Source organism: Microcebus murinus, chromosome 6 (assembly GCF_040939455.1).
Source record: "Microcebus murinus isolate Inina chromosome 6, M.murinus_Inina_mat1.0, whole genome shotgun sequence".
In the NCBI taxonomy this organism is placed as follows: domain Eukaryota; kingdom Metazoa; phylum Chordata; class Mammalia; order Primates; family Cheirogaleidae; genus Microcebus; species Microcebus murinus.
Genome location: NC_134109.1, coordinates 94,606,683 through 94,625,155, shown reverse-complemented (window position 1 = coordinate 94,625,155; position 18,473 = coordinate 94,606,683). Strand labels below are relative to the sequence as shown.

The 18,473-nt window shown below is 34.6% G+C and overlaps 1 protein-coding gene across 1 annotated transcript in view; it reads left to right on the top strand.

Moving 5' to 3' along the window:
* Nucleotides 1–18,473, top strand: part of ALDH1A2 (aldehyde dehydrogenase 1 family member A2) — a 99,526-nt gene that overhangs the window by 27,363 nt on the left and 53,690 nt on the right. The window contains exons 2-4 of the mRNA XM_012783037.2: nt 13,323–13,427; nt 13,612–13,752; nt 16,757–16,886. Of these exons, the coding sequence (XP_012638491.1) occupies nt 13,323–13,427; nt 13,612–13,752; nt 16,757–16,886 (376 nt within the window). The remainder of the gene's footprint in view (nt 1–13,322; nt 13,428–13,611; nt 13,753–16,756; nt 16,887–18,473) is intronic.

Sequence of the window (18,473 nt, the reverse complement as noted above, 5' to 3'; positions counted from 1 at the left end):
CTAGTTATTCAGTGTTAAATAGTTCAAAGTATTAAATACCTAAATTTCGAACTTTCGTGGGAGATGCGTTCCTTATTTCACTTTGCCCTGTCAGTATTCATTTTCCTTATCTTTTAAAAGTCTCCTCTTCCTGTTTCCACCAGTGTTTTCCACTACATTGTATCACTGCTCTTCCAAAATGTGTGGTTAATTTATAACATATTTAATTTTTTTTTCTCTTCTCATGTATTCCTTCTTTCTGTGACTGTGTTTGACTACCTTTATGAGTTTTCTGATTTATTTACTCTCATATTTTTTTTTATGGATTTTTGTGCTTTGGAGATCTTGCTTGCCTGAATACACCCTTACTCGCCTGAGGACAGTCCTATGGTAGAGGCTGGTGGTGAGAACCCGGGCAACCTCAATCATCTGAGCTTATGGTAGGATCAGAAGACTTGTAGAGGGAAGAAGAGAAGCTAAACTTTCATTTATTTCTTCTCAGTAACACTTCTTAAACCGAGGTATCAGATAATCTTTAGAGAAGAGCTCAAGTCAAAAAGGGGCTGACCAGGCTTGCTGGATAATTTTATTAAGGATAGAGTTTCTTTCTCCCCCACCTTCCCCATTCTCTACCCCAGGTCATACTCCCTCATTATTTCTTGTTTCCCTGAAGTGTTCTTCTAACATGTCAGCCACACTGCTCTCTCCCTTCTCTGAAGCGAACTCCTGCAGTGCTTATCTCTACCATCCATCTTGGCACTAAATCACAGAGTGTCTTACATTATTTAACTTTCCTGAAAGTAATCTTGTCGTTGAAACATTATTGTAAGCTCCAGGACAGCAGAGTACATGTTTTCTGTGGGTTTTCAGAAGTATCTACAGACAATGCCATGTTTAGAATAGGCCTTTAATAAATATTTTGCAGTTTTTTCTGTGAAATCAAATTTCTACTCAGGTATTCTTTTCCTGCTTAGTTCCAACTCATACTATGTATGTTCTAGCAACCTTTTTCACAGGGGAGGATGTGGGAGGAAGTTTTGCAGGTCCTTTAATCTTACAAAATGGTTGCATTGCAACTAAAAGCCGTAACTCTTGTTTAGACATTTCTGTAGACTATTATTTTTAAATTTACATATTTTAAAAGGTTCATAGTTGCTGCCAAAAGTTGCTGCCCAGCATTTCCATTTTTGGCAAAATAGTGAGCTATATACTCTAAAGCAGTGGTGCCCAACCTTTTTGGCACCAGGGCCTGGTTTCAGGGAAGACAATTTTTCCATGAGTGAGGAGTGGGGATGGTTTCAGGATGATTCAAGTGAATTACATTTATTGTGCGGTCAAACCTCTATTCTAATGGTAATCTGTGTTTGCAGCTGCTCCCCAGCGCTAGCATCACCACCTCGGCTCCACCTCGGATCATCAGGCATCAGATTCTCACAAGGAACATTCAGCCTAGATCTGTCGCATGTGCAGTTTACAGTAGTGTTCATGCTCCTATGAGAATTTAATGCCGTGGCTGATCTGACAGGAGGTGGAGCTTCTGCGGTGATGCGAGTGACGGGGAGCAGCTGTAAATACAGATGAAGCTTTGCTTGCTCGCCCACCGCTCACCTCCTGCTGTGCAGCCTGGTCCACAGCCTGGGAGTCGGGGACCACAGCTCTAAGTGGTCCTTCTGTCATAATACAGCTAGATCTTGGATGAATATGTATATAAATATGAATATGTATGTATGTATATGTGTGCATAAAAATATATGTATTTAAATCTCACTTTCCAGTGATTTGTTGATATATTGATTGTATATCTCAATTTAAATTTATACTTCTATTAATAGTAACTTTTTGTAGATTTCTTAGTAATTTCCACATAGAAAATGTCATCTGAAAATATAGTATTCTTTTATTTCCAACTTTTGGACTCATTTCTTTTCTTTACTTCATGTTATAATATCAAATGTTATTACAGTATTAAATAGAAATAGTGAGAGCAGCTATCTTTGCATAAATTATTTTTAATGTATTGATTAACTAAAATTACAGTGATCTGAAAATGCATAGGGGGCTGAAGGAAAATCCAAAAGCTTGATTTTCTCCTCAGGCAAATGCCAATACCACTTTTAAGAATAGTAACATAAATATCCAACATCAGCAGAATATACATTCCTCTTAAGTTCTCATGGAGCATCCACCAAGATAGACCACATTCTAGGCTGTAAAACATACCTTAATAAATTTAAAAGAGTGGAAATCATACAAAAAATATATTTTTAGGCCACAATGGAAATAAACTAGAACAGAAATATGGCTGTAAAAACCCAAAATATTTGGAGCTTAAACAACACACTTCTAAATAACACATGGGTTATATTATAAGTCTCTTTATTTTAAGTCTCTTTATTTCCAGATATTAAAAGTATCTGGAACTAAATGAAAATACAACTTATTAAAATTTGTAGGATATAGCTAAAGCAGTCTGTAGAGAGAAATTTATAGCATTGAATGCATATATTAGAAAAGAAGAAATAGTCCAGGTTTCTCTTTTAGAAAGCTATAAAAAGAAGAACAATATAAACATAAAATAAACAGAAGAAAAATAATAAAAATTATAGCAGAAATTAGTTAAATTGAAAACAGGAAAACAATAAAGAAAATCAATAAAACCATAGGCTGGTACTTTGAAAAAGATCAATAAACTTGCTAAAGATCTAACCCGGCTAATCAAAAGAAAAGAAAAAGAAAAGACACAAATTACTATTAATTATATCAGAAATGAAAGAGGGGCCATCACTACTACTGCCATGGACAATAAAAGAATAGTAAGGGAATATTATTAATATAAAGAACTCTTTGCCCACAAATTTGGGCCAATTCCTTGAAAGACACACTCTACCAAAATATGAGTAGGACTATATCTATGGGAGAAATTGAATCAATAATTAATAACCTTACAAAAAAGAAGGTACCAAGTCCAGATAGGTTCACTGGTGACTTCTACCAAACATACCAATTCTCTACAATCTCTTCCAGAAAATAGAAGCAGAGGAAATACTAACTCATGTTATGAGGCCATTATTACTCTAATACCAAAACCAGAAAAAGGCATTATAAAAAAGGGAAAATACAAACCAATATCTCTTATGAACATGCATGCAAAAATCCTCAACAAAATATTAGCAAATTGAATCCAACAGTGTATAAAAAGAATTATATACCATAATCACGCAGATTTATTCCAGATATACAAAGCTGATTTGACATTCGAAATTTAGTTAATGTAATCTTTTTCAACAATGGACTAACAAAAAAGTCATATGATCTTGTCTATATGTGCAGAAAAAGCATTTAACAAAATCCAACACTTTTTCATTATTTTTAAAAAAGCAAACTTCTCAACAAACTAGGAATAGGAGGAAGTTTTCTCAACTTGATGAAAAACATCTACATAAAACCTATAGCTAACATCATCCTTAATGGTGAGAAGCTAGATGCTTTCCCTCTATGATTGGGATCAAGGCTCTTGCCACTTCTATTCAGTATTATATTGGAAATCCTAGTTGCAATAGGGTAAGAAAAGGAGATAAAAGATATGCAGACTGGAAAGGAAGAAATCAAATAGTCTTGGTTCATAGATGACATAATTGTCTATGTAGACAATTCCTGAGAATCAACAACAACAAAAAAAATCCAACTCCTAGAACTAATAAAGTTATCCTGCAAGGTTGTAAGATACAAAGTTAGTGTAAAAAGTCATTCGCTTTTCTACATACCAGCAATGAACAATTGAAATTTGAAATTAAAAACACAATATAATTTATATTAACATCAGAAAAAAATAAATACTTTTTATAAATCTACTAAAATGTGTATAAGATCTGTATGGAGAAAACCACAAAATGCTGATGAAAGATATTAAAGTAGACCTAAATAGATGGAGAGATATTCCGTGGATAGGAAGAGTCAATATGGTTAAGATGTCAGTTCTTCCCAACTTGATCTGTAGATTCAATGCAATCCCAATCAAAATCTAGGTAAGATTTTGTGGATATCAACAAACTAATTATAAGGTTTGTTTGGAAAGGCAAAAGATCCAGAATAGCCAGCACAGTACTGAAGAAGAACAAAGTAGGAGATCTGACATCGTGCAACTTCAGGATTTACTGTAAAGCTACAGTAAAGCCATACAGTACAGTATTGGCAAAAGAAGAGACAGAGGAATAAGTGGAATAGAATGGAGAGCTCAGAAATAGACTCATACAAAGATAGTCAGCTGATCTCTGACAAAGGGACAAAGGCAATATTGAAGAAGAAATATTCTTTTCAACAAATGGTACTGGAAAAATTAGACATTCATATGCAAAAAAATGAGTCTAGACACTGAGCTTACACCTTTCACAAACATTAACTCAAAATGAAGTCATAGAACTAAATGTAAAATGCAAAACTATAAAACTTATAGAAGATAACACAAGAGAGAATCTAGATGACCTTGGGTTTGGCAATGTGATTTTAGATACACCACCAAAAACATGATCCATGAAAGAAAAACTTGTTAAGCTAGATTTCTTAAAATTAAAAACTTCTGTTTTGCAAAAGATACTTTTAAGAGAATGAAAAGTCAACCCAAAAACTGAGAAAATATTTGCAAAATCTGATGACAAACTTTTATCTATGAGTTTTATACTCAACAATGGGCAAAAAAATATAACTATATACCTCACTAAAGAATACATACAGACAGCAAATAAGCATTTCAGAAGATGCTGAACATCATATGTCATTAGGGAATTGCAAACTAGAACAACAATGAGATACCACTACTATTAGTGGTGTCTAATAAAAAAACTGACCATTCCTAACGTGAAGCAAAAGGAGCTCTCATTCATTGCTGGGGAGAGTGCAAAATGTTTATAGCAGCTTTATTCATAATTGCCAAAAATTTGAATCAACCTATAAGTCCTTCAAAAGGTGAATAGATAAACAAGCTATGGTATATCCATACAGTGGAATATTATTCAGTATAAGAAAATGAGCTATGCATCCACACACAAAAAATAGAGGAACCTTAAATGCATATTGCTAAGTGGAAGAAGGCAATCTGAAGAGGCTACCTACTGTGTGATTACAGCTAAATGACATTCTGGAAAAGGCAAAACTATGGAGACAGTAGAAAGATTGGTATTTGTCAGGAGTTTAGAGGGAGCATGGAGAGATGAGTAAATTGAGCATAGGAAATTTTTAGGGCATTGAAACTATTAAGTATTATACTGCAATGATGAATATATGACATTATGCATTTTTCAAAACCCATAGAACTATGCAACACAAAGAGTGAAGCCTAATGTAAACTGTGGACAGTAGTTAATAGTAATATATTAGTAAAGGTCCATCAAGTGTAACAGATGTACCACATCAATGCAAGATGTTAATAATAGAGGAAACTACTAGGGTGGGGGAAAGAAAAGATAAGGAAGATTGTGGGAACTCTCTGTACCATCTGCTGAGTTTTCTATAAATTGAAAACTTCTAAAAGTGTATTAATTTAAAACAAAAATGACAAGGCAGATTTGAGAAGTAACAAGCGGAACTTTTAGAAATAAAAATATTAACATTGCAATTAGCAGATTAGACCTAGGTGAAGTGAGAATTAGTGACCTGGAAGAAATTACTCAACAGCAGCACAGAGAGAAAAGAAGATGGAAAGTGTGGTTAAAAGACACTGGAGTTCTAGAAAGAGAGAATACAGAGAATTATATTCCAAATAAATGATAAATATTAATCATATCCTAAAACTCAGAAATTTATAGACTCTAAAGCACAATGCATAACTATCAAGATAAATAAAAAAGAAATTGATACTAAAATGTGTTGTAGTGAAATTTTAGAACACCAAAGAAAAAGATAAAATCTGAAAAGCAACCAGATAGAAAAGGCAAATCATCAACAAAGAAATGATTAGAGACTTGCGGCAGACTTCATGTAAGCATCATTATAAGATAGAAAATATTGGAGTACCATCTATGATATGTTGTGAGAAACTAACTGTTTATGTAAAATTGTGTAATCTTCTGGGGTATCTTTTGAGCATGAGGGTGCAATAAATACATATTCAGAAAAACAATTATTGAGACTTTACCTTAATAAATCTTTACTAAATTAAATTCTAAGGAATAGTGAGAATGAAATTTTTTTAAAAGCTGTAAAAATAAGAAATTATTTTCCATATAAAATTTTATGACAAACTTCTGGAGAAGAGTGATTAGATTTAGTGTTTTAAGGCCATTGTATTGTTTGCGAGGAGTGTTGAGATATTAACTTTAGACTTCTAGTTGATGAATATGCATAACAAAATATCATGGGTAACCAATTAAAGAATAGAAATATAACATACAACTTCCAAACCAATAGAATTAGTAATAGAATTTTAAAATGAGCAATAATAATAATATTTTTAATCAACTAAAGAAAGGTAAATAGTAAAAATAATAAAGTAAGACAAATAGAAAGCATCAAGTCCAAATATAACACAATATATAACATTAAATATAATCACAATAAAAACAAATATATAATCACAATAAAAACAAATATATTAAACTTACTAATTAAAGGACAGAGATTTTATTTTTTTTTTTTTTGAGACAGAGTCTCACTTTGTTGCCTAGGCTAGAGTGAGTGCCATGGCGTCAGCCTAGCTCACAGCAACCTCAAACTCCTGGCTCAAGCAATCCTTCTGCCTCAGCCTTCCAAGTAGCTGGGACTACAGGCATGCGCCACCATGCCCGGCTAATTTTTTTCTATATATATTAGTTGGCCAATTAATTTCTTTCTATTTATAGTAGAGACGGGGTCTTGCTCTTGCTCAGGCTGGTTTTGAACTCCTGACCTCGAGCAATCCGCCTGCCTCGGCCTCCCAGAGTGCTAGGATTACAGGCTTGAGCCACCGCGCCCGGCCAGAGATTTTTTATATTGAATAAAATAAAATCTAGCCTCATGTCATTTACAGAGAAATATCAAAATAATAAAGAACAAATAATTGAGAGCAAAAGGATAGATATATGAGGCAAATACTAAAGAAAAACTTAGGTAGCTATACTGATATTAAACAAAATAGGCTGGGCACAGTGGCTCATGCTTGTAATCTCAACACTTCGGGAGGCCACTGTGGGAGGCCAGGAGTTTGAGACCAGCCTGGGCAATATAGTGATACCCTGTCTGTACAGAAAAATATTTTTTAAAAATTAGCTGGTCTTGGGCATCTATAGTCCCAGCTGCTTGGGAGGCTAAGGCAAGAGGATGGCTTGAGCCCAGGAGTTCGAGTAAAAGCTATGCTTGTGCCACTGCATTCCAGCCTGGGCAAAAGAGTGAGACCCTATCTCTAAAAAAACAAAACAAAAACAGAAAAAACACAACACAATAGGCTTTAAGACAGAAAGCTTTATTAGTTATAAAGAAGGTCACTTGCTATTGATAAACAGTTTACCATTTAATAGTATGCAAAGTTATATTCAGTAATAAAATATCCTCAAATTTATAAAGGTAAAATAACCTCACATTTATAAAGGTAAAAAATGATGAAAATAAGGGATACATTGATAAATCCACCACCCAGGTGGGAAATTTCAACATAGCTTTCTCAATTATTATAGTACAAAGATATCAAATGTTAAGATGATCTAAGCAATGCCACAATATTGATAACGATAGACACATGTAGAAATCTGCATCCAATAATTAGTATATTGGGGCAAGAAAAAGAGAGAAAATATCCAGAAACAAATGAATTATAAATTCAGGTTAGCATTTACCGCTAATGAGCGCGTGTGTCAACCTGGAGGATGGGATTAGGGAGAAACACACAAGCAGCTTCAGTAACTAATAACATTCTAGTGCTTGAATGGTGTGTTCATGGTGCGTTTTAGTATGATGGATCTTAACTCACATTTATGGTACACATATTCTTTTGTACTATATTAATTACAATGTAATATAAGAAAATTTTGTTGCCCAAATATACTCTTTATTCTTCAGCGTGTTTCAGATTTTATCTTGGTGTGGGAGGTATTGGATTTCTAATCTTATCAGGAAAGATGTTAGGCAATGATTCATGTCCTCTCCCAGCAGACATTCCATTCCAGTTAACATTAACTGAGTGCCTACCACAGCCATTATGTCTTTTAATACCAAAAATGACCCATAAAATGTCCATGGGCAGTTAGTTCTTCACAACCACAATGGAAAGAAAATTAGGTTTATAAGCTAATCCATCCTATTCTCTTAGAAACCTAAAGTAGACAGGTACCTTCTTTCATAGGCCATCTGTTTCTTTTGCCTTTAGTTACAGCATCACAGAATTATATAATGTTACAGTCAATATTTGTGTATTTTACAAATGAAGAAATAGAGCAGCAGCCAAGGAACTTAGGATCAGGTATCTCTTCTACTTTCAAAGAGCTCTACAGTAGAAGAGTGCACATCTTTACTTATACCTATTCTAAAATTCAACAAACTGCAAAGCAAAATTTTCTGGTTTCTCATGCGACATTAACAAGCCTTTGAATTGAAACAATTTATAAATTTTAAAATGAATAATTTTTGGCAGCATTGGGCCATAACTTTTAAGGCAGAGCTTGAATTGTTTATTTCATTTTCCACAAACTCATATTTAAAGGAACTTTTGTGAAAAGAAAGATGTTAAATCCTCATTTCTTCATTTAACAAATTTGTTTTGGGAATTTATTAATATAATATGAAAGTTGGGCATCAAAAGATGACATTAACTTTTAAACTTTTTTTAACTTTTCATTTTGAAATAATTCCAGATTTACAAAAATAAAGTTGCAAAAATAGTGCAAAGAATTCCCATATGCCCTTTGCTCAGATTCCACAATGTTCTTATATAACCACAGTACAATTGTAAAAACCCGGAAATTAACATTGATACAATATTATTATATAAAGACCTTTTTCAAATTACAATAATTGTCCCAATAATATCCTTTTCTCTGGTCCAGGTGTCAGGCCATGGTTTCATGATGCATTTACTTTTTATGTCTCATTAGTGTCTAATTTGGAACCTTTTTTTAGTATTTCTTTGTCTTTCATGACCTTGGCACTTTAAAAAAATATAGGACAGTTACTTTGTAGGATGTGCCTGATGTTTAATTTTGGATTTGTCTGATGTTTCCTCATGATTACATTTAGGTTTGCCTTTGAGTAAGGATACTACAGAAGTGATCTTGTGTCTTTCTCAGTGTATCATATCAGAACACATGATGTCAATTTGTCCTGTTATAGGAGACATCAACTTTGATCACTTGATTAAGGTGGTACCTGCCAAGTAGCTTCAGTGTTAAAGTTACTGTTTTTTCTTTTGGAATTAATAAGTATCTTGAAGGGAGATGGAAGATACTTTGAGACCACATGAAAATTCAGTTTTTCATTATACTTTTGCTAGCTCATTTTTACTACCCATTGATGACTTTTGCCTGCAGCAGTTATTAACATGGTGTTTGACAAATGATGACCATCTAATTCCATCATTCCTTCACATTTGCTAGTTGGAATTCTATGAATAAGAGCATTTCCTTATCCCCCATTTATTTATTTATTCATTGAAAAAAATTATATTATTATGAACTTGGGTTCTTTTTTCATTCTATGGATAATAATTTATTACTATTATTATTTACTCTGTTGTTTAAATTATCCCAGTATTGTCCATTGGGAGCTCCTCCCTGAAATTAACCATTTCTCTAAGGAGCCCTCATCAGAGAAGAACATGTAGATAGAATTCAAAACTTTTGAAATTGCCCAGGGAAGCTGAAAACATTCAAATATTATGGAGGTATTGGTTGTTATTATTATAAGTCTGGGCCTATAAAAATATTAATGTGATAAAATTAAAAATCTTAACTTTTGGCATACCAGGAAAATAGCCATCACATTTACCATCTGGTTCCAATGGATATTTTTATTTTTTAACTTTTAAATTATTTTATGAATAATTTACAGAAGAATAAAGAGATGGTAAAAACAAAAAAGTAAAAATTTAAATATAGCAAACCAAATTTTCATTTCATATTTTCCTGGTTTGGAGGGTATATGTAACATGAAATGGGCAATGCCTTTGAATGCAACTAACTGCTTACCAAGTGTCATATATGAACCTGGAACATAATGGTGTTATAAATACTGATTCCACATTTCAAATACATCTCTAATAGATTACAGCTTATTACTTCTGGTTCTTTTTGCATATACACTATCACAGTGTAATACTCTTGAAAAGTTCAAAGGCTCATAATTGTGTAGAAAAGAGAACAGTTATCTTTTTCTTCCATAATTATTAATACAAAAAAATTTCATTTTAAGTTTTGTAAATATTAGTAAGATTGATCAACCCAATGAACTTTTAAAATTTTTATATGTCCTTTCATTCCCCCTTACGTATATACCTGCTTTCAGTATTTGCCCATTTATGAATCATGTCAAGTAAATTTTTACCCACAAATGTTATAAAGATAAAAGAATTGTCATATGTCCTTATACCAAAGCAGCATGGTCCAGGTTCTTATTGCAAAATATTAATGATGAAGTCCTTCCTGTTGAATGACTAATGGGTTAGAATATCATATTTCTTTTTTGTCTTTATAACTTCCACTGTGTACTCCTCGATTCTTGAGTTTGAGAAAATTTATCTATCTGAAATACTCATAGCCCAAGATTTTGCTTATAAGGTCATTTTCACCCTCATCAGTGGAGTCTTAAGTGCTTTTGTCTCTGCTTTCATATTCTCATTCATCCAATAATTGTGAAATGTCTTTCTGTTAATTTTCTTCTCTATCTCACTATGGGCAGAAAGCTAAAAATTCTGGATTCTTTTTTTTTTCCTTCTTTCTTTTTATTTTATCTGTTGTTTATTTCAGCAAGGGTTGGCAGAAATTCTGGATTCTTAACTATGCGCAATGAACGCTAAAAAGAATATGGCAAAGATGGCATCTCTAGACTTGTTTTATACCTTATTGAAAGATGATGTATTACTTTGGACAACACAATTAGAAAACTGAAGGATGATGTAATAGTGGTGGCTTATTTATTCATATCTAGGCAATTCCATGATTTTTTTGTTTTCTTATTTATTATTTTATTTTTTTAAAGCATAGTTGAAAGTAAGTGATGAGTGATGATGAAATAATTCTTAGGATAATGAAACAGCAAAATGTTTTAAAATATAGGAAATGTAGGATCAATAAGATCTCATTATGTGTCTTAGATAAATCCCATAATGCATCTTATATTTATAAAATCATCAATGGACCTACATGATAATAGTTAGAAGATGAGTTTTAGCCTATAAAAGAATAATTTTATTCTTTGATCTTTGGAAAACCTCTAAGAAACAATAAAAGTCATGAAATATCAATTCCTGCAAATAGTTAAAACTCCTACACAAATAAATTTAAAAAACAAAGCTTGGATTCTGCGGGCCCGGATGATACTCCCAAGGTTTAGAAGTTTGATTCAGCCATATAGTGAATAAAAGGAATAAGGAGCATTGGTATGGCCTCTTCTTTTTTAAACCTGGTAATACCCTAGAAGTGAACCCTTAATGAGACTAACCTCTTAACTCTCTTCTTTTATTACCTTGAGGTCATATTTCTGTGAGAAAATTTGTTAAATGGAATGAAAAGAGAACCAGACCAGGGGTCCAAGAACTGTAACTTCAGTTCATGCTTGGACATTAACTATTGCAGTTTTGTTTCTTGGGCTGAGTAATCCTGGAAACCATGCATAGTGGAAAGAGTAGTAGCAGTCTTTGAATTAAAGCCACAGCAGAACCTGCTACTTCAGACTCAACCTCCTTGCCTCTCAATTTTCTCATCTTTGTTAGAGTTAAGACAATTCTTCCTCACACACAGGGTTGTATTAAATAAACTGCTAGAGAATGTAAGACCCTGGAGGGCTGGAATGTTCTTGATCATCTTTGCCTTTCCTGTGTCTAGATTTATCTAAGTATTTGTTGGGTAAATGAATATGTTATGTTGAGCATGCTTATGAATTGTATATTATAAACTATAAAATGTTCTACAATTACAAGGTCATTTGTGATAAGTACATTTGTATTAAGTGCTATACAACTTTAAGGTCTTTTATCTTAAAAAGCCTTCAGGAAAAGAAAGCTCTAGTTTAATCAGTGCCTCCTTTCACATGGGTTCATTGTTTTATCAAATCAGGGGGAAAGGAAAACTTCAAGACATTTTCTAGAATTTGGTATTTAAAAGCGTAGATTTATACTTATTAAGCCTTGTCTTTGATTATTAAAAATGGCAGGTAATAACAAATCATTTTGTCATTGTGTTTGTCTTAAATTGGCTGACTGGTTCATACGTTCAGAAATTTTCATTGTGCTATAAATTTCCAATCTTAAAACATCTTTGTGTGTTCTTTAAGATTTCATAGTCCAAAAATATTAGTTTGGGGTTCTCTCTTAATGTCAACAAAAATTTTAAAACATTTTTTTTGGCTGATGTTTTCCCTTCTCCTTTAAGTAATTTACTATAAATCTTGTGAGAAATTAACTTGAATAATTTTTTAAATCATTAGTTTCTTTGCCATTTTAATATAATCTCCATTTAATATATAAGGAAACCAAGCTTCTTAAGAAATCTTAGAGAGACCAACTTGAAAGTTACAGACTTATAGACTGTTTTCCTTTGTTAAGCCATAAAGCCTACTCAGCAAGGGGAAAGAAATCTAATTTGGATTTATACATTCAACTTGCTTTACTCACTAGTTAGTTTGGTCAGAGTCATTGGTTTAGTTCAGGATTTGACTATAAATTAGGTGAAGTAGGTACATTTATTCCAACACAACCCAAAGTTCCTTGAGAAGTCACTTAGGTTTCTGACAGAGAAACTAGGATCTAAGGCTTGATGAATGTCATTTTGCTCCACTATTTTACCCTTATGGATATTGGCCAGAACTTGGACTATCAATAACTATTTTCTTAGCTTCAATGTATGGTCTATATGTATGTGAGACTCTGTCTGTCCTTCCATTCTTATTTGTCTTTCTCATTAGTGGACAGGTTCACTAAAGGTAAGAACTATATTTAGTCTTTGGATGACATTGAAGCAAAAACCTTATAGAAGAAATTCCTGAATTGAGAGTGAGTCTGGACTGGATATTATTTAAGCTCTCTTGCAACACTTCAGGTTCTAGGCTTTTGTTATATACCAGCAAGCATATAGAACAAGTATTATTACCTTGGTACTTCGATATCACTGAGCCATTGGCCGGGTTTGTCATCTGTGTCACAGATCCCATTCTCTTGTCTACTCCCTTAGATCTTTATTAACAACGAGTGGCAGAACTCGGAGAGTGGGCGAGTGTTCCCTGTCTGTAATCCAGCCACGGGAGAACAGGTGTGTGAAGTTCAAGAAGCAGACAAGGTATGTCTTTCTTAGAAATAGATTCCCTATGAAATAACTTACCTTCAAACGGCAGAGCAGTAAGAATACGCTCTCCAGACACTACCACTCTGCTCATACATCATTCTTTTTGGTGAGAGCAGATAGTTCTTCCTTCATTTGCAGTGTTTCTCTTTCATCATTTGTGCCTTTTCCTCTCTAACAGGCAGATATAGACAAAGCAGTGCAGGCAGCCCGCCTGGCTTTCTCTCTTGGTTCGGTGTGGAGAAGGATGGACGCCTCAGAAAGAGGCCGGCTGCTGGATAAGCTTGCAGACTTGGTGGAAAGAGACAGGGCAGTTCTTGCAGTAAGTAACTGAAGAACACGTTAAGTCTTTACCCCAAACTTACCATTTCACTGAAATTTAGATCCCTCCCTCTCTCTTGGATATGCCGTGAAGGAGACGTGGGGGGAAAGTTGAAGAATGTATGATACACATGAGAAATGAGAGACGTGTGAATTTGGGGATCAGGTGGGGAAGTAGAGGGTCAGGTCAGCTGAGTGCATCTTCTCCCACAATTTTGAAGAAAAAAATCCATAGCTTTCCATGACTGGTAAGGACCTTTCTTTTTACCCCCCCGCCCCATTGCCAAAAATAAGAGAGTCACTGTGCTGCTAGCAGAAAACCAAAACCAAGTGCTTGTTTTGAGACTCAAATAAGACTAGTTTTTACCTCCCCAGAGTTAACACCTCTTAACTTAAGAGAATCCTTCAGAATCAGAGGCATGATGTGAACACATCTGCCCCATCTGTCCTGCCATTTTCTAGAGCCAATAGAAAGGAAACACAGCAAGGGGCAGCAACTTTCTTTCACTAAAACAATCATTTTTCTCAGATAAGTGACTTCTCCTATCCTATTGAGTTTTGTTGGTGGCGGTGCTGTTTTTAAAATAGAAGTTAATTTCTTAGAGAATACAAACTTTTAGGAAACTGGAACCATTTAGGAATATATGCACTGTCCACCAGGGATCCCCACCTGGGTGACCCACAATTGAATAATTAATGTTTAGGGCTTCCTTCTTCAGTCAGGGTTCTCACACCATGGGCACTGCATCCTGCCTCTACTTGGGAAAATAGGCCACTGTTGGACTTGCTTAGGGAGAGGGAAGCATTAGTTTCCTTCCTTAATATCCGTCTCACCAAGGCTCTTCCCTCCTGCCTTCCCTTCTGTTCATAGAAAATGATTCCTATATGGGGATGACTTGGGATTCTAGCTCTGTATAACATTTATTTGTCTATAAAAACATTTTCTAATCTGGTACTCCAGGGAATACTGTTCCAATGAGGTGTTTTTGCATATTGTGAAAAAGTTGTTTCATGGTGAAGTAGCTCCTTCTTGGAGATTCACAGGACACTGGGCATTTAAGGTTGCGAATAAGCCTACTCAATGCTGCTCAGGCTTTTTCGGGCCTTAATACTGTTTTGCTGGCTAACCTACCAATGTCGTGCAAAACAGAGTTCTTTCGAACACCTTGGAGAATGCAGGTCTTTATGTCTTTTTTCCACTGGATTATGATTGCCTTGAGAATCAAAATTGGATTTTCCTTCTTTTTATATGTAATCCAGCATAGTTCCTGAATAGTTACATAAATGGTAAATAAGAGCACGTAGGTAGTCAAAAAATGTCTGTTTGAGTTAAATATATATAGTATTTGTAGCATTAGATTAGCAGTATATACTATAAGATGATATAGATCATTTATGCAGTTATATTTTCATATAATAAAATTCAAATACCTTTCTTTCTCTGCCATTTGTCTTACTGTGATCAAGTCTCTTTCCCACCACATCTAAATGAGATTATTACTTTTAAACATTCCCAAACTACAAGGTGAGTGTTAATAACAGGTAGCCTCTGGAATAAAAGGGAGCTCCTGACCAGAAAACTGAAGTTAATATTGCAACCAAAATAAACACAACTTAAAATAGACCTGGCAATTCTCAGGTGAATTTGGCTGGTGTCAACAGGCTCATAGGTGCCATTTAGGTTGCCCAGATTCAGGTTATTGACTCTACTTCACTCTATGCTGTGTAGACTTTGGCTTTATGCTAGCTGCATAGATTATGTACTGCCTATCTTAGGAACATATAAACATTCTAAAAATTAGTGGGAAATAATTAGATTCCCTTTAATAAAGGTGAGCCACCCTTCAATAAAGGTGAGCCAATATATAGTGGTAAGTAACATGATATTTTAAAATGAGTTTCTTCTTGTACCACATAGTAAGTAGATAAATTGCACTGTTACTGTAAGTAATAGTATTTTTATCTCATTGAATGGAGGCTATTTCAATTTTAGCTTTTTCAGCAATCTAATAATTTTCACACCAGTATGTGTTATAAAAATGTCCTTATAAAAAGTGAAAGTATTAGCTCACTGCGCCCTGGGGCGGAGCCAGAGAGTAGGGCAGGTCCTGGCCCACAGTCTGAGCCCTGCCCCTATTAAAAAAGAAAAAACAAAAAAAGAAAAAGAAAAAAACAGTGGAATTACAAACATATATTTTTGTTTATTTCATTTGTTAAACTTGTAACACCTGTAATATTTCTCAAGTCAAAATATTCTTTTCTCATTTCAGTTGGTTCATTTTTCATTGTTTTTGTTACAGACCTAGCCAGTTTAGGAACATGCCATTAAAATAATAATGTTTACAATGTAAAGCTGTTTAATATTGCTATTTTTATTAAACAGACTAGATATTTCACTCTTAATAGATAATGGTGGTTAACATAAATGTTTACCAAAAAAATTAGCCTTTAAGTTGTTAAAGTCTGGGCTTCCCTAGAGGAGATCTTGTTTATTTGGTGGTAATAAATAAACTCACTGTGCACCATGGATATTCCAGTTCTCAGCAGGGGTCTTGGCAGCTGTGGAGAACATTTTATATTCGCATCAGTTGCATAAATAGCCCATGTTCCTGCTCCTCTTTATGGATTCAAATTACTGGCGTAGACTCCAAAAAATCCCCAGGGAGCTCTGATCATTAATATAACAGAAGCTGGTTTCACAAGTAAAACATTTCTTCATTATCAGTTAAAGAAATGTTGTGTATGTACTTGGACAGTGGTAACTGGAAACACACAGGCACAAGAACATGCGCATATGTACTCATTGTGGTTTTTACTAGAAATGAAACCAAACTGACAGTACTAGAAATCCTTTTATTTGGGAAATCAGAGTTGACCAGGTATGTATCACTGTTCATATTCATTTGTATTCTCTCTCTTCCTTTTTTTCTTCTGCTCTTGAAATTAGTTAATGTATCGCTGGAAAATTCTGAGGATTTGATTCCTCTCCATTTCTTTTCCTACAGACCATGGAATCCCTAAATGGTGGCAAACCATTCCTCCAAGCATTTTATGTGGATTTGCAGGGCGTCATCAAAACCCTTCGGTACTATGCGGGCTGGGCTGACAAAATTCATGGGATGACCATTCCTGTAGGTATGTGAAATCTGAGTATGTTGAAAAGGGAAATGTGAGGCTTCACAGAAATACATTTTCACCACCAAACATGAACAGCAGTCATGTGGAATACACTTACAGCAGTTTGAACTGAGCAAAGAACCAAAAAATTATGTCACTAACTCTAACATTGTCCTTATTGCTATACACAGATAGTCCTCATATAAGTGTAGGGGCAAGCCACTTAAGTCAGTATATCATTCTTCTAAGGAACAGGTATATATTTGTCAGCAGGTAAGTGCTCAGCACTGTGCTAGGTTAGGTGCTAGGAGTTTGGAAGGGAGTTGGGCAGGGGGAAATCAAGGAAAATGCCAAGAAGATTAAGTCTTGGTCCTTGCCCTCCAGAAACATAAGATCTACTCTTTGGAAGGAAATACTCTGAAACGTTAACAGTTGTTGTCCTGAATGGTGAGATGTGGATGTTTTTCAATTTTGTTTTGTATTTTTCTCTGTTTTCTATGTTTCCTATAATGACCATGAATTACTTTCATGATATGTAAAAACAATAATAATCCTGACCCTTTTTAAAAATTATTGATATCTAGGTCACACGACAAAACCAGCAACAAAAAACAAGTAAAGGTCCCTACAGGAGAGTTATAATTAGGTGCTAAGTTGTATGCTTTCCCTGTCAGGTCTGTAGCCCTTTAAAGGAGAGGAAAAGTATAAAGACTAAAGCAGTCAGTGGAGAGGTCTTGTTCTGAGGATGAATACTAGTGATAGCTAATATCAGTTGAATGCTTTCACAGCTACCCAAAGAGGCAGGCATTATTATAAACATCTCAGTTTATACAGGTGGAAACTGATGCCTAGAGAAGTTAAATATTAAGTTATCCTAATTAACACAGCAAATAAGTTTTAGAGCTAAAATTTTGATATTAGAGGCTAGGGTCATAATCATTTCACTAGAGGATCCATTGGGAGGAAGGGATATCATTACAGGAAAGGGACAGACTGAAAGAGATAATAGGATGTTGAGAATGGTGAGTAGACATAAGGAAAGAAAATACAAGTTTATTAAGTGGATACTAGATGCTGCTAAATAAGTTCTGTGCCATGTGCTCTACCTGTGTTCTCTGGAAAGCAGTCTGCTTTCCATGGAGTGTGCTTAATAACAAGAGTGGAAAGTAATGCTGGGGACTTTGAAGTGTCCCTGTGGGCCTTCATAGGCAGGCTGAGCAGCATTGATTTACCAGAAAAGGGGGTGGTTTGGCTGATAATGTGGGCGGCCTGGAGCAGTGCTTCCCAAACTTTACTATACATACAGATTACCTGGGGCATTTTTCAAGTGCAGTTTCTGATTGAATAGGTTTGGGGTGGAGGCCTGAGACTCTGCATTTCTAACCAGCTTGTGTTGCTCGTCCTCTGCTTTGAGTAGCAAGGAGAGGATACAGAAAGGGGCACCAAGCTAGGTAGCTGTTGTGATGCCTCATGTGGGCATGGAATGAGAAAGGAAGAAGTAGTCATCGTGAGAGTAGAGAAGGGATAGAACAAGACATCAAAGGACTATTTGAAAGTGACCCCCACAAATGATGATATGTGGAATGTTAGCCTTTAGAAAATGGG